Source organism: Apodemus sylvaticus, chromosome 2, assembly GCF_947179515.1.
Source record: "Apodemus sylvaticus chromosome 2, mApoSyl1.1, whole genome shotgun sequence".
NCBI lineage: Eukaryota > Metazoa > Chordata > Mammalia > Rodentia > Muridae > Apodemus > Apodemus sylvaticus.
Window position 1 is genome coordinate 25,543,830 of NC_067473.1, and position 26,873 is coordinate 25,570,702.

General features: G+C 42.0%; 1 protein-coding gene and 1 pseudogene across 1 annotated transcript; one reads left to right on the forward strand and one right to left on the reverse strand.

Annotated features, from left to right (window-relative positions):
• Positions 1-5,123: 5,123 nt before the first annotated feature.
• On the reverse strand, positions 5,124-9,094 carry LOC127677774 (guanine nucleotide-binding protein subunit alpha-12-like; annotated as a pseudogene).
• Positions 9,095-9,716: 622 nt separating this feature from the next.
• On the forward strand, positions 9,717-17,628 carry LOC127677775 (disks large homolog 5-like). Its single transcript, XM_052172783.1, has 6 exons — positions 9,717-9,788; positions 12,652-12,847; positions 13,728-13,887; positions 15,819-15,962; positions 16,592-16,775; positions 17,485-17,628. The coding sequence occupies exons 1-6, from the start codon at positions 9,717-9,719 to the stop codon at positions 17,626-17,628; spliced, it is 900 nt and encodes a 299-aa protein (XP_052028743.1).
• Positions 17,629-26,873: the final 9,245 nt, after the last annotated feature.

Here is a 26,873-nt window from a genome sequence, read left to right on the forward strand (position 1 = left end):
GATTATTAGATATCTTGTGGTTCTTCTGAGTGCTGTAGATGCTCTAACCAGTGAGTCATCCCTTCCACATCACTTGTGCTGTATTATGTGAACTGGATCACCTCCAACTGAGTGGAGCAATCTCAGGAGATGTGTAGGTTCAGGGGATTTAGCTGCACATGCTCATTGTCTTGTGCGGCCAGGCATCAAAGCAGGTCTCTGATAGGACCACTACTCTTTGTGTCTTCAGGTTTATGCTCAATATCCCTTCTTTTCAATTTTACTGAAAATATTTTCACCTCTAATCTAGGATGACAATGTAGACTAGACATATCTGTAAACTTCAGAATTGAGACTAGCCTCCTGTAGTCTGTGATGGGATAATGAATCCATCTTGGTAACAAGAAACAGATCTTAATCTAAGCAGTTTTGGCAGGAAACTCAAGGGCAGCCACAGTGAGTGGAGACTGCAGCTGTGGCCATGTTTCTGATGGAGAGCATGACTGTGCAAATGTGGAACCTAAGAGGGACAGGTAAAGCTGCACTTTTTTTATAGAAGATCTGTGAGTATAGTGAGGATAGTTTCTTCCAGGTCACTGTTTTAGTTTATGAATGGATCTGACTAACTGACACTGTAGGTTAGTCAGAGTGTTAAAATATGGAGGAAGTGGTCAAGTGGGTACACAAACAGCTAGAGGTAAACCAGGGCTTTTAGCTCAGCCTATAGAGCATCAGGGTAGAGAGGCTTCTGTTACTCTCTACCTTAGGTCCTCTGGCTTTTATGAGCTGATCCTGATGGAGAAAGGGTCATCAGTAGTACACTGGAAACAAGCAGATCCTAGACTTAGGTCACACTAGCATGTCTTATCTTATTGTGGGGTCTCTTTGAACATCTTAGAACTTGGAAGTGGCCTGGGTCTTACACTCACATATGGGTTCTCACAACAGTTTGTGGTTTGTTTGATAAACACTACCAGTTGCATAAATTAATCTGGAAAATCTAAATGAAATAGATGGTGTTCTAGACAGATACCAATTACCCAAGTTTAACCTAGATCTGGTAAATTAACTAAGTAATCCTATAATCCCTAAGGAAATAGTAACTCTCATCAAAAGGCTCCCAATACAAACAGGGCAAGGACAAATTGTTTTGGTGCCTAATTCTACCAGTTTGAAAAAGATGTTAATGCCAATACTCTACAACCTATTCCAATGAATAGAAAGAGAAGGAATATTGCCATGCTCATTCTCTGAGGCCATGGTAAGCTGATACCTAAAACACAAAGATTCTACATGAATGCGGAATTCAGACCACTTTACATTTTGAACATTGATGTAAAAATAGTCAATGAAATACTGGCATACAGAATCCAGGGACACACTAAAGATATCCTTTCCCATTGTCAAGCAGTCTTCATTTCAGGAATACAAGCATTGTACAATATAGGAAAATCCATCGATTCAATCTATGAAAACTACAGTGAAATATATAAGCACATGATCATCTCATTAGATGACAAAAAGATCACTGACAAAGTTGAACTCCCTGTTATATTAAAAGTACTATAGTACAGGGATACAAGGCACATAACTGAACATAATAAAAGCAATAAACATCAAGTCTATAGAAAACATCAAAATCAGTGGAGAGAATATTAAAAGTTATTTCACTAAAATCAAGGCCAGGAAAAGGATTCTCTTCCTATCTATTCAACTTTATCCATGAATATCTACCTATAGCAATCAGAAAACCAAACGACATCAAGGGGATACAAAAGGAAAAGGAAAATGTCAAAGAACTGCTATTTGCACATAATATGATAGTATTCATAAGTGATTCCTAAAGTTGTCCCATAGAACTACAGCTGATAAACACCTACAGGAAACTCTCTAGATACACAATGAACTGAAAAAAGTAAAAAACTGACTTTATGGAAATGATAAAAAGCTGAAAAGAATTAGGAAATCCACATCTTACAATACCCAGGATTAATAAAAATGTATCTTGGTATAAGTCTAAGCAAGCAGTGAAAGACCTATAGGACATGATTTCAAGTATCTCAAGAATGAATCTGGAAAAATATCACTTGCACCTCCTAGGACTCTTAGGAGAGCACTAGTCACTGAAAGAGACCTGGCTTTTCTAATGCTGAGGCCTGTACCCACCAGTATAGCTACAGCCATTTTGTTCCATGTCTGCCCCTTATTTCAGATTGTTGCTGTAATATCCAATAATTAACACAGAAAAAGTAACTTGACTCAGAGTAAGGTCATGGTGATCTCATCCTGTTGTGCTCTGTATGATGTTTGTTAACTTTATAATGTTCAAAAAACCTTTATCTGGGACGCATCAAATAAAGAGGACCTGAGTTCAATTCCTAGCACACACATGGCTGGCATACAATGAAGTCCAGCTCTGAGGATGCCCTCCTCTGAACTCCATGTACAACTGAACACATGTGGCAAATGCTCACAGGGACACACATACACTCACTTAAAACACACACACACACACACACACACACACACTCACACACACACACACACACACAAGCTAAAGGCAATCCACCAGCGATGCATGAAGCAACATGAATGTCAAACCCAATAGTAACACAATGCTATGTATCCTGTTTGCTAAAGAACAAATAGGAAGCAGCAAAACTACTGAGATATAGTTTCTGACAAGAGAAGGCAGAATAATTTTTAAAACAGGCATGGATTTAACATGACACCCATGATGATGACATCTCCAAGGAGAAAAAGACACTGTGGATGCCAAGGGCTCACTGGCCAGCCAGTATTGCTAAAATGGCAGGCAATAGCTCCAAAGTGGGACCCTGTGTCTAAAGGGAAAGTGGGTGTTATAGAGGGAGCCCAACATGGACTCTGTCTTCACATGTGTGTGCATACATGCATATGAGACAGAAACAAAGAGACACAAGACCAAATAAATTATTTCCTGAAAACAATCGATAAAAGGGAAATTGATAGCTGATAAACAAGATCTGAAGGCAGTGGCAGTCACTGTAAATACAGGGGCAAAAATGTCAGCACAGTAAGAAGCAATGAATCAAAGTTAAAGAGGACAAGTCTATGTTGTCTGTGTCAGAAAAACGATGTCAGGAATAAAGGAAGCTTATGAGAAGGTGGAGCAACCAAATTAATATTTAAACTTGCCTAGTTAGATGGAATGTTTCACACACGAATACAAAAAAAGAAAATAGTACATTCATCAAGTGACCACAGAACTGAGACAAAGGAAGTTTCAATAAATTCCAAAGCAATTCACCACTCAGATCACATTCTTTCCTCAAGATGAAACAAAGGAGAAAGGATAGTGTCTAAGCACTAGCATCTGCTTGACAGTCTCTCATTGGCTCTCGTTGGTAACCTCTGATTGGCTCCTAAAGCAGGAAGAACAGACTCCCCATTCCAGGGTTGCTTAACTGTTTACAGTGTCTGGGATCAGAGCTGAGGTTCAGGGCAGCCTCAAATGGTGTAGTTGATACAACGTGGCCACTAGAGGGCAGTGATACATCATATTTATCTTTATTTACCAGAGAGCATCAACTGTTGTATCCATCTGTATGTAACATAAAGACTAGCTTTTCTTTTTTTTAATTTTTTCTTTTTTTCTTTTTCATTTTTTATTTTTAGGACATTTATTGCCACATATATTTAATTTTTTTGTAGTAATAGATGAGGCACAAATACCTTCTGCTTTTCCAACACTGCAACAAAAAGGACAATAGTGAAGGGTAACAGTGAAATTTAAATTAAAATAACAATAATAATAATACAAAATCCTAAGGTCTGGGAGAAAACCTGACTACAATCTACATGTAGAAACATGTAAATGACCTTGTCTTCCTATTGCACCACTTCACAGATCACAGAGTGGGGTGTCCTGCCAGAGAGGACTGTCAGGCTCAGCTCCAGGGGTGGTGGCCTCTGCCCATTCACCTGCGTTCTGCTCAGCTGAGGTTCACATCTTGCTACTCACATGCTGCCGGCTTTCAGAGACGGTACATATGTGCAGGCTATCACAGGACAGCGCTCTCCCTGGCAACCCCACACTCCTCTAGGTCACAGTGGGCCAGCAGCGGCTGGGAACAGATTGTGTCTGTTTTGAGTCTCAGCACTGAGAGATACAAGGGGCACCTGGTGAGGGCTGCTTCCTGTGTGTGAACCTGAAACCCCCAAGGATCCCTGAAAGGTTGCTGGTCCCTCTTACTAACCTGGCCACATCCCCTCGGCTTGTGATGACTTATGAAGCAGGCAGGATGGACTTCTGCACACTCATGGACCAGGGCTAGAAGGGTGCCAACTGGCTTTGTGTTCACAGTGACAGAAAGCAGCCTGCCAGACACTCTGTGAACAGAGCATGCTGTGTGAAGGCAATGGTGAGGATGGTGTGCAGAGCCCAGGGCTGCTCCTGAACGGTGAGTGGCTGGGGCCAACCAAGAAGCCAAGACTGAAGATGCTCTAGACCTACAGAGCATCTCTGGCCACTTTCAGAGCCCAGGACAGGGGACACTACAGGCCACCATCAAGTAAGACAACCTACAAGGCCACTTCGTTATGCATCTTTGCCATGGGCTGTGGAGGGACAGGCGAAGGAGTAGAGAGCACCACTATGTGTGCACAGGCTGGCCAGAGCTGCTTCAGAGGCCACCTTCCCACACCACAGCACGCTGGGCATGGAGCTATGGAGAGTGGCTGCTGGGGCACTAAGGCAGGGTCACAGCTCCCACCTGTTCTCTACAGTAGGGAGTGTGGACCCCTGACCTGGTCTCTTTGCTCATCCTGATACGCCTGAACACAGGAACTTGGAAGGCATTGGCACAGTCTTAAAGGCAGTGTGTCCACTTTGGGAGGTGGCACTGAGGACTGAGCTTGGCCTCTCTGAGTTTAGCTGCATCCTTTGCCCCTCTACAGCCTAATGTGAGGCCAAGCTTCTGACTTAGTGTGTCTCAGTGAGAACCTGAATGTCAGAGGGAAGAGCCATCTGCAAGGCCATCTGGGGATGTGTTTCTGTCATGATTGGGAGCACAGGTGTGTGTCTGTAAACACCTGAACCTTGGTTAAGTTGTGTCAGCAAGGAGGAGTTTCTGGAGGGAGGGAGAAAGCTGTGTTCCCAGGTTTTACAGATCAACAACAGAATGATGGCTTGGATTCAGTAGTTTCACAGTTCGGGATTCAGTAGCTAGCACTGACACTCCAATGTCCTCTTGCCCGGAGTTCGCTGGTGTGGCTGGTAGTCCAGCATTCTTGGGCCAGGTGTTGATTGGATGGTGTGGATTTGATTCGCCCACTGCAGGTCCATGCAGGTGACAGGTGTCTATGGTAGTGGTGAAGTGGTGGAACGGGCTTGATTAGTTCATGTGCTTCCTGTCAAAGCACTGTACTAGGAAGTGCTGGACATCCTCCAGCCCTGAGGGGTCACCCTTGAAATCTGAAAAGGGCTTCTTAATACTCACCGACTTCACCTTCTCCATCAGGAGGTCCATCTTGTTGAGGAAGAGGATGAAGAGACATTGAAGAAGAGCTTGTTGTTGACAATGGTCTCGAAGATGTTCATGGACTCCATCAGCAGGATGGTGCACCTGATCTCCATGAGGACCTGGTCGTACTCATTTGAGGAGTCCATTAACAGATGGATGTGATCCCATGGAAACACTGGAAATACTTCTGGGGCTGCAACATCTGGCCTCCCACATCCATCATCTTAAATGAGATTTTCTTTATAATAAAGTCAAGTTCAATGATTTTCTTGGTGGCCTTTCTAGCCAGCAGGAAGTCTTGTTTACTGGGGAAGTAGTTCAGTTGGCCAATCAGGTCTAAGTTATCCAGAAAGTACCTGGGGAAGTAGTTCAGTTGGCCAATCCAATCTAAGTTATCCAGGAAGTACTTCACTGATTCACCCAGCTGTAACTCGCTTCTGCGGCTGAAGGCTTCCCTGATCCCCGAGTCTCTCCAGAGTGCTCTCAGCGCTGGCACATAGAGCTGGAAGGTGGCAGGCTCCACAGGCAGGCCTGCCTTGTTCTCAAGGCCATCAGAAACATCCCTGCTTCTCCTTCTCGGAGTGCTGCCAGGGGATGCTGAGCTTGTCCCGAGGGTCTACAAGCACCCTTGGGCCTCGCCATTAAGTTTCCAGCCAGTGCATACCTCCTTGTTTGTTCTAGCATGAGGGTCTCAAGTTTCAGGACCACAGCTAGAATCTTCTGAGAGGAAAGCCTCAACTGGGGAACTGCAGAGATCAAAGTAATCTTAAGGAAGTTGTTGAAGATGGATGGTGTAGAGGAACTCCAGCAGCTCCTTCTGTTCAAACTCCGGGCCATGGTTGATACACATCTGCTTGAGAAAGGTCGACTTGCCGCTCTAGCCTGCACCCAGCAGCAGGATCCTGACCAGCCGCCACAGCTCAGCATTGACATCTCAGCTGCTCAGCTGTGCCACCTGGCCTGGCGCTCTGAGTCACTGTGCCTACCCTGCGCTCGCAGTCTAAGGCCTCTAAGGGCAGCAAGCAGTGACTGAGGGTCTGCACCACCCAGACATGGCCTTCCTCAGGCCTCGGCGACGCCCCACTGGGGGCCTCATGCCATGGACACCCCTCAGCTGGCACGGCCCTCCCTGACCACACTCTGCCCTGCCCGCCTCTCCCTCAGGCTGTGTCCACCTTCACCGCTGATGCCCAGAGGCTTTCACTCGCCTGGCCAGCTGAGGGGCGGGGGGGGGGGGGGGAAGGCGAAGATTAGCTTTTAAAATTCTGTTCTTGGCCCTTCAGGGTTTGTCTCAAATATATAATAATGAGAATATATTATTTATGGTCAATAATTTGTCACATAAACATAATATTCCTCATTTATTCCTTCAGCTTGCTAAAGCACTTTTGGGTTCTTTAAGAGATAAGGGCAAGACATTGCTGTATGCTAAATTGTTAGGGGAAAAAATTGAAGCATTCTTAGATGTCTCTAATTAGAATATGTAAAAAACTGTCTCCTGTTAACAACACAAAAATATAAATTCACAAAGTGAGTCTTGAAAAAATGTATCCTTTGTATTTCATTAATGTAAAAGAAAAACTGACAAATATGAAGAAAATCTATTTTAAAGATTCTATGGGAGAAAACCATAAGTCAGGAAGTTGCTCTTGTTCCAAATGCCCCTGGTAAAGTATGATCCCATTTCCTTTAGGACAGGCTTCCAGGGAGGTTGAAGGCCATCTGCAGATGTGGACTGTAACACCCTGGTATCTTGGGGTGTGCATCTGAGGGTCCAAGTCAGAGATGCAAGTCTCCAACAGAATAGTTCGAGAGTTGTCAGAGATAGAAGCTCTCAGATAAAAGCCTGATGCACAGAGGTGTGATCATGTGCACAGCTTAAGGCCAACTAAAACGTGTTTCTAGTATTGCACATCCTAGTAATCTTTCCCACTAGTTCCTCCTGAGCAGCATACACATCCTTCTTGAATTACAAGGATGCTTCCAAAGTCAACAGTGGATTCCACTTCTGATTAAGAAGAAATCAATCTGGTGGTTCCAACAAAAAATTGGAAATGGTTTTACCTAAAGACCCAGCTATATCACTTCTGGGCATATACCCAAAAATATTCTGACATATAAAAAGGACACATAGTCCACTATGTTCATAGCAGCCTTATTCATAATAATCAGAAGCCAGAAAGAACCCAGATGTCCCTCTATGGAAGAATGGATACAGAAACTACAGTTACAGAATGGAGTACTACTAAGCAATTAAAAACCAATGACTTCATACAATTTGCAGGCAAATGGACAATCTAGAAAATATCCTGAGTGAGGTAACCCACACAAAGGAACACACATGGTATGTGTTTACTAAAAAGTTGATATTTGCCCTAAAGTTCACAATGTGCATGATACACCCCACAGATACTATGGATCTTAGAAGGAAGGGAGACCAGAACATGGGTGCTTCAGTCCTGCATTGAGGGGATAACAGGATGATGGTGGGAAGTGGAGGTAGAGGAGGCCTGGGAGAGAGAGAGGTGAGGGAGGAAATAAGGGGCAGTATTAGGTACTGGAGAGGATAGGGGAGAAGTAAAGAGTGTCTGGAAATGGAACAAAAATATGTAGCAGGGGGGATGAGGAACTGGGTTAGCAATGTGAGGGACCCAGACACCAGGGAAACGTGAGGTTCCCAGGACCCAAGGGGGAGGACTTTAGCCCAAATGTGCAGAGAAGGGGAAAATAGAACCTGTAGAGACCACCTCCAGGGTATAGGTACACCTCCACACACTTAAACAACCCTGTGACCCCCCTCCTTAAAGGGATGATGCCACACACTCATTTTGAAATTTTAACCCATAAATGTTCCTCAGCAAAGGAAGAACAGGGACAACAAATGGAGCAGAGACAGAAGGAAGGGACATCCAGGGACTGCCCTACCTGGGGATCCATCATAATTGCAGACACCAAACCAGACACTGATGGTGTAGTCAAAAGATGTTTGCTGACAGGAACCTCTTGTGAAGGTTCTTAGGGAAGTCCAGCAGGCAACTTACCCTTGGTGCCACCCATTAGACTGAGGTCTGGAAAACTGGTGGGGAAGTTAGGGGAAAAGTTGAAGGTTCAAGGGGAATTTCAACCTCACTGGAAGAACAACATCAATTACCAGGATCTCCCAATGTTCCCAGTGAGTAAACAGAGCAGTGTACAGGGAGGGATCTTTAGCTCCAGATACATTGTAGCAGAGGATGGCCTTGCCTGACAGCAATGGGAGGAGAGGCCCTGAGACCTGTGGAGGATTGATGCCCCAGGGTAGTGGGATACTGAATCTGTAGGGGAGGAAAGGGTGAGTGGGGGAGGCCCTCATACAGGCAAAGGGGAGGGAGAAAGGGAAGATATGGTTTGAGGGGTTGTTGGAGGCATAACCAGGAAGTGGTATATCATTTGAAATGTATTCGAATGGAATGATAAAAATACATTTAAAACAATACATATATGCCAGCCATTTAATTTTAACAATGAAGACTCAGGAGCCAGATGCTGGGGGGAAAACCTGCCAGGTCAGAGAGTCAGGGAAAGCCCTCAGCTGGCTTTGCTACCACACTGACCTCCCAGAAGGAAAGCATTCTTAATCCCTCTCCACACAGTTTTAAATATCTTTCAACTTAAAAACCTTCCTTTTGTTTAGTTATATTGATTCCATTTCAACTGGTTCCTTGCTCTACCTCTTGCCCTGGAGTTGACATTTGTTTGCCCTGCAATAAAGGTGTGTACTAGAGCTAAGCCAAAGGACAATAAATACTTGTTTACAGTAAACAGAAAGCTCTTGGGTTAAAGGTCTGTGCTAGATCTGAGCTACACCATTAAAAAATGTATTCTGTAATTGACACAATCTTGGGGTTTACAATGTAAACGAATACCCTGCCACATAAGTTAGCAATGTTCTATCTGCTATAGAAATCATGATGGGAACACGGATGATCCGAAAGAAAATCAGAACTGGACTCTTGAAGCTGTTGCACACGACCAATAAGGACCAAAATGCACCAAGGAGACTCCTGATCCTTATCACAAGGGATAAAATACCCATTCCTCTTGTCACATATTTTAGACCAAGATATCACCATTCCTGGCTCATTGTCCTAAGTGCAGCTGAAGGGAAGGGTTGGTGTCCAGGGGTCACCCAACAAACCACTGAAACACTGAATTAAGTTAAACAGTGATGGTTTGATGAATACACACCCCAAGATGGACCAACTAGGGCAACAGCTCAAACCTGAGCAGGAGACATTGCAGCATGGAATGGCCTTGCCTCAACAGGTGGGAGGCCCTTAGTCCCATGGAAGATTGATGCCCCAGTGGAGTGGAGTGTTGAAGCAGTAGGGGAGGAGAAGGTGCGTGGGTGGGGGAGCACCATCACACAAGCAAAGGGCCCTGACTCAAGCCATTTTAGACATAATAGTGCATATTGACCTTGAATTTGATGGGTACTAGGTGAAGAATAGAGATGTGAAATTTCCTGATTAAAATCCTCAAAACATAACATATACATAACACGGGACATGGACAGCCTGACCCTGGTCTGAGTCAAGATTTTTTTTTCTTTTGTTTTACATGAAGGTCATGTAGGCATGTTACAACAGCAGTATGAAATAGATGGCTAGCCAGTGACAAATTTGCTATAGTTATGCTATGGCACAAAAAATTATCAGAAAAAAAATGTATCATTATGAAAAATTTCTGCATGACCTTACCATGTTTAGACAAGTTCTGTGACCTCAAAAGGAGCTCCTTAGAAGTAGAACAGAAAAGGTGTTTGCTACCTGAATGGAGGGTCCTGAGCAGTGTTGCTCAGCCTTCTCTGTGACAATTGCACCTTACTCTGTCCCAGCAGATCCCAAATTGTCCTTCCAACTTCCCTGTGAACCAGTCTAGGCACACAAAGGCCAGGAACCAGTGCTGGTGTCCCACTAATCACTTATGCTCCATTTTCAACAATGTACATGTAGAAGCAAATACAGCGTGGCCACTTGCCATTGATACTCTTCACATCTTACTGAGGGCTGCAATTGCTTGACTACACCCAAATCTATAAAATATGTGGGCACTAGAGAAGTATATCAAGATAAAGCTAGGATAGAGGTGCATGAACTCTGCCCTGGATTGAATGCAGAAATGTGGGGGTGGCAGACATATGTATGGTTAAATATCCCACTGAGTTCATATTGTGTCTGCTTGATTTACTCTCAGGGCAAGGAAGTGTAGTATCTCTGATGGTATCTGTCAAGTCCCTCGAAAAGTTCACTGGGTTTTGGCCTCAGCACTTGATATGTGGTGATGTGGCAGTGGCACTCAGGAAAGCTAGAGATTGTTGGCACAGTATCATGCTAGCAGCAGCGGATAATACTCAGTTGTCCAGATGGTGATACACACTCTCATTATTCCTTAATATGAACCAAGGGAAAGAGAGAACAAAGTGCTTAGAATGGAAAGATCATTTCCCCTTCTCCATCTTCCCAGCAAGAAACATTTGCAGAGAGAAAATGGTAAGTTAATTAAAATAGACAAAGATTGGTAGGTGAGACCTTGGATGGAGGGTGTGTTTCAGTGTTTCTCTCTGAAACCGAGTCTTAAAAATTCCATCTCATCCTCTACCTGGCCTCCCAGGCTAACCTTCACCTCAGATAATCCTGCTTCCACTTTACTGTTGTTAGGCTTACAAGTGGGGCTCCTAGGAATGGTAGGACATGACTAGTCACTGACAGAGACCTGGGCTTTCTAATGCTGATGTGTGTACCCACCAGTGTAGCTACAGACATTTTGTTCTATGTCAGCTCCCTAGTTTGATTACTGCTATAATGTGCCTGCCAAATCACTGACACAGAAAAGTAACTTGTCTCAGAAGAACGTCATGTTGACACATACTCTTATGCTCTTTATGACATTTTTTAAACTTATACTGTTCAACAAAATTTACATAGGACCCAGCAAATTAATGGTCAATATACACTCTTATATCTAAAATGACCTGATCAGAAATGAGCACTGGACACTTCCTACAACTTCACAGAAGCTACATGTATTTTGGGTTTTCTGTTTGTTTGTTTGTTTGTTTATGTTTTTTTGCTTTAGAAGTTGATGAATATAGATGTTTATAGCCATTGCTCAGATCCCAAAATCTGATATGTGGTTCTATTCGATCAGTATTATGGTCTGCATTAATTAATCCATCCATGTTTGATTGAGATAGGTGTTTTTATGGTTTGTGAGGCCGATCATGAACCCAAGCACAAGGTGTTAGGCCCTTGCTCTGTGCACTAACATACATCTATTATATTTTTATACACCCTTACCAATTTTGACTTTTATTTTGTTCTGACATAATCTCATTTTATAGATTATAGAGGGCAATAGGCAATCCTCCTTTGGTGACACTGGTGCAGAAATGAGACTCTGCCTGAGGGTCTTTGCATTGGTGGCTCCAATATTTTACTTTCTTCTGTCAACTGATCTCCAGACTCTTGCCAGAACCATGAGGACTGCCACTCTCTCTCTCTCTCTCTCTCTCTCTCTCTCTCTCTCTCTCTCTCTCTCTCTCTTTCTCTCTCTCTCTGTGCCTCTGTGTCTCTGTCTCTCTCTCTCTCTCTCTCTCTCTCTCTCTCTCTCTGTTAAGTCATCTTGGGGCAGCTTTAAACAAGTTAAGCACAGGGCATCATGAGTGTAGCCCCTAACACACATCCATATATTAACCTGCCCTACAGGCTCTGCCTGGATGTAATTTCATGCACCTGTACCAAAGACAGGAGAACTTTTGACTGCATATTAAAACTGGAGTTATTTCTCAGTACATTTTAAAGGTTCATATTGCTGATTGAGGAAAATTTGAGATAGGATGAGATATTTCTGAGAAGGGTTTGAAAAGGAAACCCTCAGTTAGAAACACAGGGATTACTGAGGTGATGACAATTAAGCCCAGAGTAAACCATGGCCTTGGAAGGAAGATGGGCTCAGTGGCTATGCCCCAGGAGAGTCTTCAGGAAAGAGCACTTAAGCTTCATGTTCAGTACAGGGGGAAAATTAGCAGGGAGCCAAAGGCTGTATGTAACCCATGACATCAGCAGTCCCTTCTTAAACATTCTATATTCTCCCGGAGAATTCTTAGCATGAGCTGTGATGTCACCAGTGTTGTAGCAACAGCAGAGCACTGAGGTTTCTCAGTCAGTGTCTAGAGGATACACTGATAGACATGTTTGCCCGAATCAGAAAACTTTTTCGAAGAACGAATGTGGATGGGAGAGAGACTAGAGAGAGGAGGAAGGGAACTGGCCTTTCATCTGAGAGTAATGAAGGACAAAGGAGGTGCTCTTGGAGAATGTGGAGTAAGTACTGGGAAGTGGATATTGAGCTTCCTGGCAGGTTGGCCTGAGCTGGCCTTTCTAGCAAATTCCAATTCTTCACTTTCACTGAGTATTGTGGTTGTTACTTGGGGACAGAATGAGAGCATCAGGAGTCACAGAGGATCTAACCTACACCAATTTAGGGAAGGGCATCACTGCCTTCACTACCATGTTTCTAGCTTCAGCTTCTCTGACAATAGTACCAGGGAGAGATTTGGGCCCCTGCTGATAACCTCTTGTTCTCAGAACTACTCTGACTTCCTCTCCCTCAAAGTTCCCACCTTAGCTTTCCCACTGGTTGTGGGTGGCAGGAATAATTGTACTGTAACCAAAGACCTATCAGAGTTGATAAACCCAGCAGAGATTCCATCCTGTGACCACTTCTGGAGTCTTAGTTGTTTCAGTAGAGGAAATAATTGATCAGTGTGTTCTCCCCCTGCAGGATGTTTTAATGCCATTTCCTGGGCCTAGAGTAACAGGATAGGAGATCTGAACATCATACAGCACTCAAGTATTTGTGAATAGTGAATTCATCATAGTGACTTGTGAAACCAGAGGACTAAGTTCTCTGAAGCCAAGTTACCCTCTGTGCATTTGTTAATAAGCCAGGAGAAGCCATCTCTGTGGCCATCATAAGACTATATAGGGAGACAGAGGATACACATGGCTGCTTACATCTCCTAGTCTCTATAGAGTGATGGGAGAACTGAGATCCACTGAGGATGCATATAAAGTCTGAATGAAACTCTGTGTGCTGTCACTGGGTTCTAGGCCTGTGGTCTACTTTATAGGCCTCAGAGTAGACTGTCTATACTCTATGCATTCCCAACATGTAAGTTCACTTGTATTCTTTTACCTACAGGGGCTGGCAGGCAGACATCATCCCCTGTAACTCTCCTAAGCGAGAAGCAGGCCAAGGAGGAAGAGGAGAGGCTGATCAGAGAGCTGCAGCTCGTTACACAAGAGAGAAATGAGCTGAGAGATCGCTTGATCTATGTCACAGAGGGAGCCATGAACAAGAGGTATGCATTGCTCCAAATGCTGTGGTGTTCATCTGGAGTCAATGCCACACTTTTCTTTTTAAGGTGGTGGATTATAGGAAGGTGTATCTTCATGATCACCCTGGGTCAAACTTCATGTCCCTAAATACTTAGAGGAGAGACAGAACCTGAAGCTTGGTCAGGAGTAAGATGGGAAATGGACTCTTCTGCTTCCTCCAGGTCAAAAGTTGGAGTTGCAGTCTGAGTGAAGAATTCAGGGATAGAGGCAATGGTCAGTGAGTTCCCAGAGTGCTTTTTGAAAGGTCTTGAAAGGAGGTACTTTTGTGAGGTTCTAGGAGCTGAGATTTTGTGGTGAGTGTTTGTACTGGACTGGCAGGTGACTGAGTGCTATAAACTGCTAGATGCAGATGGAAGGGCATGGTCCCACATTGTTCATCTCAGTGCTTGACTAGACGCCTGAGGCTCTGCCTGTTCCTCTTTCTCTGTGTGACTTATACCCTGATACAGTAATGTTGCAAGCATTTCTTCTGAATCTCGTGTTCTCTCTGCTTCTGTCTCTGATTCACTCTCTCTATCTCTTTCTGTTACTCTGTCTCTTTTTTCCCTTACATGTGTGTACACATGTGTGTATATCTGTTTCTGTGTGTATGCATGTATGTGGGCACATGAAGGTGGTGTCTCTTTTGAATTAATTTTTGCATGTTTATATTTCTCTCTACTCTTTTAAATTCAGGGATCTGTGACATCCAGGGTACTCTGAGACAGTAATGTTGCATACATTTCTGCTGATTCTCATTCTGTTCTCTCTGGTTCTGTCTCTCTCTTTATTTCTCAATCTCTGGCTCTGTGTGCTTTTCTCCTAATTTGTGTGTGCCAGTCTATGAGTCTGTTTGCTTCCACGTGTGCATAGAAGTGCTTCTCTTTTGTATGTTTATATTTACATCCACACTTTGGAATCTTGTACTGGACTGAGGATTTACATGCAGTTTCAAGGTGATGTGAGTCCTGATGTCTGGGAGCCCCCACTTTAAATAGCACTGATCCTTCTCTTTATGGGGACATTTATGTAAACAGTTGCACCTCTTGGGCAGATTATAAAGCATTGGTTATGTCTGGTCTCATCCCAAGAATTATGTGTAATGTCTGCCCCTTAACTGTTAGTTATCCAGAAATCCATGTTGTCAAAACATGGAAAATATAATCACAGGTGTCTAGTTGGCAACGACCTGTGGCCTAGGCTATTGAGGGCACAAGGGGCTACACTGCCCCTCCAGAGCTAATGAGTAAACACAGGGAGCCAGGGCACCCTCCATCTGGATACATAGCTTATGCTGTCCTTGGGAAAGGATAAAAAGTTTCCAAAGATGAAAAAGATCCCAGCATGTAGAATCCAGGAATTGACCTTCCTGTGCTGGGAGTACAAGACTCAGTCTGTGTTCATGTGTTCTTAGAACGGAGGAGTGGCCCCTGGATATGGAAAGCAGTAGCAGTATGGGGCAATACCAGAACAGGGAAGTGGGAAGGGGTGGATGAGGGAGTAGGGGGAGGGAAGAGGGCTTATGGGCCTTTTGGGGAGTGGTAAGCCAGAAAAGGGGAAAACATTTGAAATGTAAATAAAAAAAAATATATCGAACAAAAAAAAAATTAACACATTTTCAGCCAGGCCATGGGAGCACACACCTGTATTCCCAGCATTTGAGAAGCAGTGGCAGGTGGATTTCTGAGTTTGAGGCCAGCCTTGTCTATACAGTGAGTTGCAGGACAGCGAGGGCTACACAGAGAAACCTTGTCTCAAAAATACAAAAATAATATATAAATATAAATAAATAAATATAAATAAATACATGAATACATAAATACATAAAATACTTAGATGTATATGTGTCTTGGTTTCTGAAAAGGTGTTTTTAAAAAAAGCACATGTTCATGGAGTTCTATCTTCCTGGGGACAGGCCATACTACACACCAAATCCGTTATATGAAAAATTGAAGTTAAAGGAGAAGGAGATTATGACATTTCTACACACCTTAGAGAAGGAGAACATTGAGGCCAAACAGACCTTCCAGGATCTCAAGAAGGAGATTAACTTCTATCGGTAAGTACTGTTCATGGAGGTCACCAGGTGTGCAATGGCCATTTCTGACTCCCTTTGTTCCTGGACTGGAGAGTCTGCAGGTCTGATTCTATCCCTCTGCCTTTTAGCCATCACTGTGCCTTGGGACTTCTCCTGTCAGTTTCAAAGTCTGTAAGAGACTGTTACTCATCCTAACATTGTCCAGGCATCATCAGGAGCCTCTCATGTGAAGAGTGATTCAGATCATGAGAGGGTTATGGTACAGTTCTAAGTCTGTGGGGCTCAGGCATGGTTTTACAGAACTAAATGTGATCTAACAAAAGGATACAATGCCCTCCTCTTGATTCTACTGACTGCATTGAGGGTATCTGCAACCTACTAATTGATGTTGCTGAAATGCATTGGACTGTCATAGATAGTTTCAGATACCGTGTTCTTTGGAGAGACATGCAACCTTATTGGTGTTTGGGCTGCAGCAATCATTTATTTCTTCCTCAAGTTGCTATTCTCTATGTACCTCTCAAGAATGTATTGAGATGTATTGCATTAGGTATTCCTGGGAACCTAGGTCCTGGTGGGGTTAATGGGACCTTGATGTAGGAATGGGAGGAGGAGCCTGCAGGATCTTACCATGAAGATTGTGTCTCTAGCAACCTACACAGCCGTCTCCTGATGCAGAAGAACATTATGAATAAGAGATTGGTCACACTGAAGCAGGAGAACAAGGAAGTACATGCTGATTGGACCATCATTCAGCAATACCTGATTGACTTGAACCTGAATGTTAAAGATGAACAGAACAAGACTAGCATCCTCCAGGGCCAACAACATCAGGTAGGTACAAGCAGCTCAGCCTGGCTTATACTGACTGATAACATTTTCCCACTGTATCCATCTTTGCTTTCACACAGCACCATTCTAATGCACAGTCCCAAGCAGCCACCCACCTCATGGAATGTAGTTGGTCATTGCTAGGGCTATGCACATTTTGGGTTGTGAACCTCTTGAGATAAGCTGAAATATGGCAAGTATACCTGTCTACTCCTCTTTATTCTGAAGACCAATAAGGGTGATAGATCAGTATCATGCAGCATTCCTACATCTTCTCATGATACGTGGGCTGCTTTGCAGAGCTTTGAGTAAGTTCTAGGTCCTGTGTCAGAGGTCACGCAAGGGTCATGTGACTTCCCCAGTGGGAAGCATCTTGCAGGGTTAAAATTCAAACACTAATAAGAAATATGTTATTCCCTTGTCTTTGATCTGTGTGGCATGTGGCATTTTCCTTTCCTCCTGTAACCCAGTGAAGTCTCTTCCAATTGCCCATTTTTTGGTGTGCCCTGATAAAAATGAGTACCAGCTTGTCAGCCCATGTAATAGGTTAATGTTGCTGGATATTTTGCTGTGCCTGCAGTTATAACAGCAATGGTATCAGTTAAAAGATCAATGATAACATTCCTGTTGAGAGGTTGAGAGGCAGCAACCTGACAGCTGACATTTAGGTTCCCAACAAGCCTCTGTCTTAATAACTGCCTTCCTCTTCTAGGATGCAGAGAGTGTAGCAAGAGCTGAAATTTCCACAGCCCAGGAAGAGGGCCTCCTGCAGAATGAGTTGCCACTTCAGGAAGCCCCTGCTGAGCTCCATCCTCAACAGCCACAAAATTCCTTGGATGAGTCTTCTACCACATAATTGAACTCCTCAGGTTGAATAGGCACTAACTACCTAGCCAGTGAGCCAATCAATTCAGGAATTTATTCCCTTTCCTGTACAAACAATACCCCTTGGGGGAGAACTGAGGTGACTGCCCTGCCACCACATGTCCAAGAGAAGAAACAGACTGTATGTCCCTGTTGCTGAAAGTGTAGTGAGAGAACTCTGGTTCATATAATTTACTGTTAGAGTTTTGGTTGCTGTTTGTTTTTGTTTTTTGTTTTTTGTTTTTTTTTTTTGCTGTTTTGTTACTTGTTATGTTATTGGATATTATATATTATAGTTATTGCTTTTTTTCTTCTGCTTTTCACTGTTTATAGTAATTATCTTTAAAAGCCTGTTTTTGAAATGTATTTCTGATGAATAAAAATTTATTTGTAACTCCTCACTTTTGAGACCATATTACTTATTCAGGTTTTCTGTCCTATCCTGTAGACATAGACCTCACAACCACAGATGGATCTCTATAAGCCCCAGGAAGCCTGGCTAAAGATTGATTTCAAAGCCCACTAGGGTATGCAAGACAATGGTCTTTTGTATGAATAATGTGGCTTCTCCCATGGATACACACTTTAGGATGTAATCACTGACATACTCTCTCCATAATGTTATGTATTCTCCTACTCCTAAAATATAGAACTCTATTAGAATGGAGACTGCAGCTCCTACCTATTTAATATAGCCCATTAATTTCTACCTAGAACAATCAGACAACAAAATGACATCAAGGGCATACAAAAGGTAAGGGACAATGTCAAAGTATTGTTATTTACATATGATATGATAGTATACTTAAGTGATTCCTAAAGATGTACAAAAGAACTATACCTGATAAACACCTACAGGGAAAGTCTCTTGATTCATAATGAACTTAAAAAAGTCAGTAGCTGTTTTTATTGAAAGGATAAAGAAGCTGAAAAAAATTAGGAAAGCCACAACATACAGTACCCAGAATTAATAAACTGTATCTTGGTATAAGTTTATGCAAGCAATGAAAGACCTATAAGAAAAGATTTTCAAATCTATGCCCCAAATGCAAGTGCATCCACATTCGTCAAAGAATCTTTACTAAAGCTCAAATCACACATTGCACCTGACACAATAGTTGTGGGTGACTTCAACACCCCACTCTCCTCAATGAACTGATCAGGAAAGCAGAAACTAAACAGGGACACAGTGAAACAAATTAAAGTTTTGGACCAATTGGATTTAACAGATATATATATAGAGAACATTTTATCCTAATGCAAAAGAATATATATTTTTCTCAGCACCTGATGGTACTTTCTCCAAAATCAACCATATAATTGATCATAAGACATACTTCAACAAATATAAGAAGATCAAAATAATCCCATACCTCCTATCAGATCACTATGGAGTAAGAGTTGTCCTCAATAGCAACAAAAACAACAGAAAGCCCACATACACAGGGAAGCTGAACAATAATCAACGACACCTTGGTCAAGGAAGAAATAAAGAAATCAAAGACTGTTTAGAATTTAAAGAAAATAGAGGCACAACATACACAAATTATGGGACACAATGAAAGCAGTGCTAAGAGGAAAACTCATAGCCCTGAGTGCCTCCAAAAGAAACTGGAAAGAGCATACATTAGCACCTTAAGGACACACCTGAATGGCCTGGAACAAAAAAGTTAATTCACCCAGGAGCAGTAGAAGACAGGAAATCATCAAACTCAGGGCTGAAATCAATCAAGTAGAAACAAAGAGAACCAAATAAAGAAAATTCTGGAAAAAATTATCATGAGAAGGAAAGAGCTCCCATGGTCAGAGTTAACAAGGATTACCATAGAGAAAATGGACATCTGAGGGAAAGCAACTTACAGATACAATACATTCCTATCAAAATCCCAACACAATTAATTACAGGTCTTGACAGAGCCCTTTTTCTGTTCATATGGATAAACAAAAAGCCCAGTGTCTTAGTTAGGTTTTCCTTTACTGTGAAAAACACAATGACCAAAGCAACTTTGTTATAAGAGGCAACATTTAATGGGGGCTGGGTGTCAGGTTCCAAGGTTCAGTCCATTAGTCCATTATCATCATTGAGAATAGAGCAGAGTCCAAGATGGTATGACACTGGAGAAGCTGTAAGAAGGAGCTGTGTCTTCTTCTGCATGCAAACAAAAGACTGTATAGTTGATAGCTACATGGAGGGTCTCAAAGACCAATCTCACTGTCACACACCTACTCCAAGGAGGCCACAACTTTTAACAGTGGTATTGCCTTGGTCAAGCTTATTTAAACCACACATTCCACTCCCTGGCTAACATAAGCTTGATCAAATGGATGAGTCTATTGTGGCCATACCAATCCATAGCATAACAGAAAATATTCTTAATCCAACTCAGAGGTCCCATAGATCATAAGAGGGTCAAAAATGTTAAAAGTCCAAACTTCAAAGTCTCTTCTTACATACACACAATCTCTAAAGTGTAATCCCCTATAAAATTAAAAGATGTAAATCACAGGCATCTAATATCACAAGACATATACCACCATTTAAAAAATGTCATACTGAGAAAGTACCAGATTAAAGCAAGACAAAAACACAGCTTCTCAAACTGCAACTCTAAATTTCCCTGGGTGAACCTATATGTTACAAATGAGTAGGCACCCACATTCATAAAATAAAATTCACTAAAGCTCAAATCATGCATTGCATCTCACACAATAATAGTGGGAGACTTCAACACCACATCCTCATCATTGGACAGATCATGGAAACCCAAACTAAACAGATACAGAATGGAACTAACAGCAGTTATTGACCATGTTATAACAGATATCAAAAGAATATTTTATCATAACCAGAAGAATATATCTTCTCAGCACCTCATGGTACCTGCTCCAAAGTTGACCATCCTCTCGATCACAAAACAAGCTACACCTGATACAAGAAAATTGAAATACTTCCACGTATCCTATTGGATCACCACAGTCTAAGGCTGGTCTTCAATGGCAACAAAAACAACAGAAATCCCACATACACATGGAAGCTGAACTATACCCTACTCAATGATAACTTGGTCAAGGAAGAAATAAGAAAACATTTTAGAATTTAATGAAGATGTAGATACAACATCCCCATACTTATGGGACACAATGAATGCAGTGCTAAGATGAACACTCAAAGCTCTGAGTGCATCCATAAAGAAAATGAAGAGAACATACACTAGAAGCTTGACAGTACACTTGAAAGCTCTAGAGCAAAAAGAAGCAAATACATCCAAGAGGAGTAAATGGCAAAATCACACTTGAATTAGCAAAAGGTTCATTATCAGTCAGCATCTCTTGTCCCCCACCCCATTGCCTTTTATCCCCAACTTGTTTAGGTTTGGAGGCAGGGTCTCAATACACTGTAGCCCTGGATGGCCTGGAGCACTGAGATCCATTGCCTCTGCCTCACAAATGCTGGAATCATAGGCATGTGCCACCATGGCCAACAACAAGTTGTATTTCTATTTTTACTTTTTATGTGAATGAGTGTTTACCTGTATGTATGTATATATATATATATATATATATATATATATATATATATATATATATATATATATATATACACTGCATATGGGACCTAGTGCACACAAAGATCAGAAGAGGCACCAGATTCCCTGAAACTGGTTCTGGGAACTAAACTCATGTCCTCTACTAGACCAAACTGTGGTCTTAGCAGTGAAGCTGTTCCTGAAGCCCACTCCAACATGATTTTTTATAACTTAGTAGTAGGATGAATAGGAACTTTAAGGACTTTAAGAAATGCAAAGAGGAAAATTCATAGCCCTGAGTTCCTCCCTAAAGAAATTAGAGATATCTTACTCTAGCAGCTTAACTGATCATCTGAAATCTCTAGAACAAAAAGAAGCAAACACACTCAAGAGGAGTAGATGACAGGAAATAATGAAATTCAGGGTGCAAATCAATCAAGGAGAAAGAAACAGAATTATACCAAGAATCAACAAAACCAGGAGCTGATTCTTTGAGAAAATCAACAAGATAGATAAACCCTTAGCCAGAATAACTAGAGGGCACACTATCCAAATTAACAAAATAAGAAATGAAATGGAAGAAATAACAACAGAAACTGGGGAAATACAAAAAAATCTACTCAGATTCAGATTCTAATAAAAAGGAATGCATTCAACAAAAGTGGAAAATCTGGATGAAATAGATAATTTTTCTCGACAGATACCACTTACTAAAATTAAATCAGGATAAACCATCTATATAGCACCATACCCCCACCAAAGAAATAGAAGCAGTCATTAGAAGTCCTGCAAGCAAAAATATCCAGGGACAGATGATTTTAGTGCAGAATTCTATCAGAACTTCAAAAAAGATCTACTACCAATACTTATCAAATGCGTTCAAAAAACAGAAACAAAAGGAACATCACCGAATTCAGTCTATGAAGACACATTTATACTGATTCCAAAACCATAAACAGAGCCAAAAAAGAAAGAAAAGTTCAGACCAATTTCAGTTATGAATATCAATGCAAAAAATACTCAATAAAACTGTCACAAACTGAATCCAGGACCACATCAAAACAATCACTCACCTTGATTAAGTAGGCTTCATCCAGGAAGGCAGGGATGGTTCAATGTATGGGAATCCATCAGTGTAATCCACTCTATAAACAAACTCAAAGATAATAACCACATGATTATCTCAGTAAATACTGAAAAAGCACTGGACAAAAGACAACACACATTCATGTTAAAAGTATTGGAGACATCATGAATTCACGCTTCATACCTAAATATAAGAAAAGCAATATACAGCAAACCAATAGCCAACATCAAACTAAATGGGGAAAAGCTCAAAGCAATCCCATTAAAATCAGGGACAAGGCAAGGCCCTACCTATTCAAAATAGTACTTGAAGTTCTAGCTAGAGCAATAAGACAACACAAGGAGGACAAGAGGATACAAATTGGAAATGAAGAAGTCAAAATATCAGTCTTTTCAGTTGATATGATAGTATACTTAAGGGACCCCAAAATTTCTACCAGAGAGATCCTGCAACTTCAGCAAAGTGGCTGGATGTAAAATTAATTCTACCAAATCATCAGCCATTCCTCTACTCAAAGTATAAATTGGCTGAGTAAGATATTAGGGAAATTATACCTTTCACAATAGTCACAAATAATATAAGATATCTTGTTATGACTCTAAACCTCTAATGAAGCAAGTGAAAAATCTGTTTGGCAAGAACTTCAAATCCCTGAAGAAAGAAATCAAAGAACTACAAGATGGAAAAATGTCCCAAGCTCGAGGATCAGCATGATTGACAGAGTAAAATGACATCTCACAATCTTACAATCTACAGGTTTACGGCAAACCCCAGGAAATTCCAAGTCAATTCTTCAGAGTTAGAAAGAGAACTTCTCAGATTCATTTGGAATAACAAACTCTCTCTCTCTCTCTCTCTCTCTCACACACACACACACACACACACACACACACACACAAGATAATGAAAACTATTCTCAACAATAAAAGAACTTCTGGTGGAATCACTATCCCTGGCCTCAAACTATGCTATAGAGCAATATTGACAAAAACTGCATGGCATTGGAACAGGCACAGGCCAGTAGTTCAATGGAATAGAATTGATGATCCAGAATTGAACCCACACACCTATGGTCACTTGATCTTTGACAAAGAAGCTAAGACCATCCCGGGGAATAAAAACAGCATTTCCATAAAATAGTGCTGGTTCAAGTGAAGTTAAGAATATAGTAGAATGCCAATTGATCCGTTTTTCCCCTCACCCCCCTCCCCCGAGCCCCACCCCCTCATGGAGATATTTTATTAGACATAAATTACTTTGTCAAGAGTTTGAATCATTAACTGCTCAGACTAGTCCAACCTGCTGCTGAGAGCAGCTACGAATACAGGGCAAACACAAAACTGTAAAATCTTAACTTTCTTTATGCGACTTTGTTCTCCAGGGTGACTTAGCAATCAACAATGTCAAGAGGTTGCACCAAGAATTCTCTGCCTCCTCAATGCCCAGAGCCTTGAAGGGACAGGGAGGAGCCTGGAAACAGCAGGGAGCTAAGCTAGGGTCTGGGAGCAGTGGCTGATGGTGCCTTCCTGACCTTCTGGTACTAGGCGGGTTCCTAGGGCAGTGGGACTTGGGACAGGGGAGGGTAAAGAGGACCAGACCTGTGTCTTTCTCCAAAGAGGCCTGCTGTTGCCTCCTTTGCCTGATTACCACGCTATGGAGTCCTGGGGTCCAGCGGCTCTCCCTGCCAGAAGCTGTGATCTTGGCAGGGGCACAGGAGGCAGGGCATAAGTCATGACCGGGTATCTTCCATAGAGCTCCCGGACCCGCCCACAGCTCAGGAACCAACCAATCACTTCTGCATGCAGAACATCCTGGTTGGCTGTTTGCCTGCCACTTTTGCTGGTTGAATTCATGCTACTTAGCATGGGAGCATAGCTGGCTTTCCTTAAGTAGGTTTCCATTTGTAAAAATGGAACTACTATTACAATGAGTAGCACCTTTACTCATTGGAATCCGAGATTCTCTCCTACTGCTGTCCAACAAGGCCATCCTCTGCTACATATGCTGCTGGAACCATGTGTACTCTGGGGTTGTTGGTTTAGTCCCTGGGAACTCGGGGGGGGGGGGGTGGTACTGGTTGATTCATACTGATGTTCCTGCTATGGAGCTGCAAACCCCTTCAGCTCCTTGGGTCCTTTCCTTTGGGGACCCTATGAGAACCACTACTTTAGAGACAAGAACTCAGTGGCTACTCAGTCCACAGAGTTGGATGTCTCAGCACTGAAGACACAAGACACAAGGCTCTCCTCCCTCTCTCACCCCACTTCCCACTAGAGTCTCTGATCCTTTATATTGAGATTATGTTGGAAGGCTGAAGAACCTTGAGTATAATATGGGGGAGCATGGCAAAAGTAATGATAGATGCACTCAGGAAGAATTGAAGGTTGGCAGGCACACATTGGGCTTTCCTTGACCCTCTCTACATATGGGCTGCCTATTAGACGGTGCCACCTAATCTGAGGATGGACGTTCAGCAAATCTCTGGAAACATTCTCACAAACACCATCAGAAATATATTTTTCAGGTCATTCTAGATCCCATTAAGTGGGTAATGGAGACCACCCATCACATGCTTTCCCCTTTGACACCCAACCACTTCCTATGCTACACTTAATTTCCAAATAAAAACAATAAAAGTGCTTGGAATGTAGCATAACTGGGAGGTGCTTTCCTGGCAGGTATGAAGCCCTGCTTTGAGTCACAGCCCCACATAAGTTGGACACAGATGTAGTGCTTAAAGTTGGGATGTTCACTAAGCAGTTCAGAAGTTCAAAGCTATCCTGAGCTACATAGATACTGATCCATTCTGATATAAAACAAACTGGGTATCTATGAGAACCTGTCCTAAAACAAACAAAAAGACAAAGGTATTGTAATTTTACCTAACATGATATAACTATCCCCATACAACCTAAGCATATTAATTATTCTCCAAGAAAAAATAGTGAAGTCCCTTTTGGAATGTTTACAGTTTAAATATGCTAATATAGATTAAAAACTTAAGTACTCATATCAACTCAATGCTATGTTATATAATAAAAGGAAAGGAAGAAAAACATGGATGTTATATACAAGAAGACACACATAGGCACACATAGACATCTATCCTATGTATACATGTACAAATGTATCCTTAACAAAATGGGACAAAATCACTCATGACATTTCTACTCCTCATTTCTGTAAATGGTCATATTGCCACAGCTGGTATTATCTCCTTATAGCTTAGTTTTTTGTTTTCTTGTTTTATCCTTTGTTTGTGAATGTGAGTGTAGGCACTCATGTGCCATTACACATATGTGGTAGAAAGAAGACACAACAATAGGACACAACCTCTGTCTGATCTTCTACCTTCTTTGAGACAGGCTCTCTTGTCACCTGCTGCTCTGTGTGCCAGGCTGGCTGATCCATAAGTTTTCAGGGACTCTCCTGTCTCTGCCAGCTTCCTTTCTGTAGGAACGCTGGGGCTACAGATGCCCACAAGCACATTCAAGCCTTTGTGGATTCTGGGATCTAAGGTTCAAGTCATCATGCTTGTATGCATTTCTCCTTCTTCCCACACATCTTTAAGCCTTTGTACCAAGTCCTGCTGTTTTAGAATGGTCAACCCATTGGGGCCTTTCTGCACATCTACACAATTCCTTCAAGTATGCTTTAGGTGTTACTTAAACAAAAATGGCTTTCCTGTAATGTCCTCTCATTTCTGTGAGTATCTGAATTTAATCTGTAAATGATCAACACCTGAACAGGAACTAAGAATAATGATAGAGTGAAGTTCTGGACCTGAGATGTCTGAGGTAATTCTACATCTAATAGACAATACCATATCTCAAACATAGGAGAAAAACCTGGCCCATTTAGGTGATTGAAGCTATGGGGGCTAGTAAAATCTTTCAGGCCAATGCACGGAGGGAGAAGACAGGAGGAAGACATGAGCCACAGATTTGAAGAAAATTACCAACATGAGAAATCAGGACAGACAGACCCCTTTACTAGTTCTAACAGTCCACAGCTGTTCACAGGCAGGCATTTTGGGGGTTGACCATACCCACTTTTGAATTTCTTCTAGCCTATTTGGAATGTTGTTGCATTCAAGATTCCACCATCTGTCTGATGTAGGGTAGGTGAAGATCCTTTCCCAATCTAATCTAATAGAAGAGAAAGATTGGAATAGCCTTGAGCACAAAGGCAAAAGGAAAACCATCCTGGACAGAATACCAATGCCTTATGCTTTAAGATCAAATACAGACAAATGGCACCTCACAAAATTGCAAAACTTCTGTAAGGCAAAGGACACTGTCAATAAGACAAAACAGCAACCTACAGATTGGATATTTTTTTTTACCAATCCTATATTTGATAGAGGGCACATATCTAAAATATACAGAGAACTCAACAAGTTAGACTTCAGAGAACCAAATAGCCCTATGAAAAAAGAGGAGTACTGAGTCAAACAGAGAAATCTCAGAGAATGCCTGAGAAGTACTTAATGAAATGTTCAACATCCTTGGTTAACAGGGACATACAAATCAAAACAACTTTGAGAATCCACCCCACAGGTGACAGCAGATGATATCCAGGCTGTGGATAAAAAGGAACAATCCTCCATTTTTGATAGGACTA

Coding starts and splice junctions, on each gene's coding strand:
- LOC127677775 (XM_052172783.1), top strand. CDS start 9,717: ATGGACCAACTAGGGCAACAGCTCAAACCTGAGCAGGAGACATTGCAG. Junction 13,888..15,818: donor GAGGGAGCCATGAACAAGAG/GTATGCATTGCT, acceptor TCCTGGGGACAG/GCCATACTACACACCAAATC. Junction 16,776..17,484: donor TCCAGGGCCAACAACATCAG/GTAGGTACAAGC, acceptor TTCCTCTTCTAG/GATGCAGAGAGTGTAGCAAG.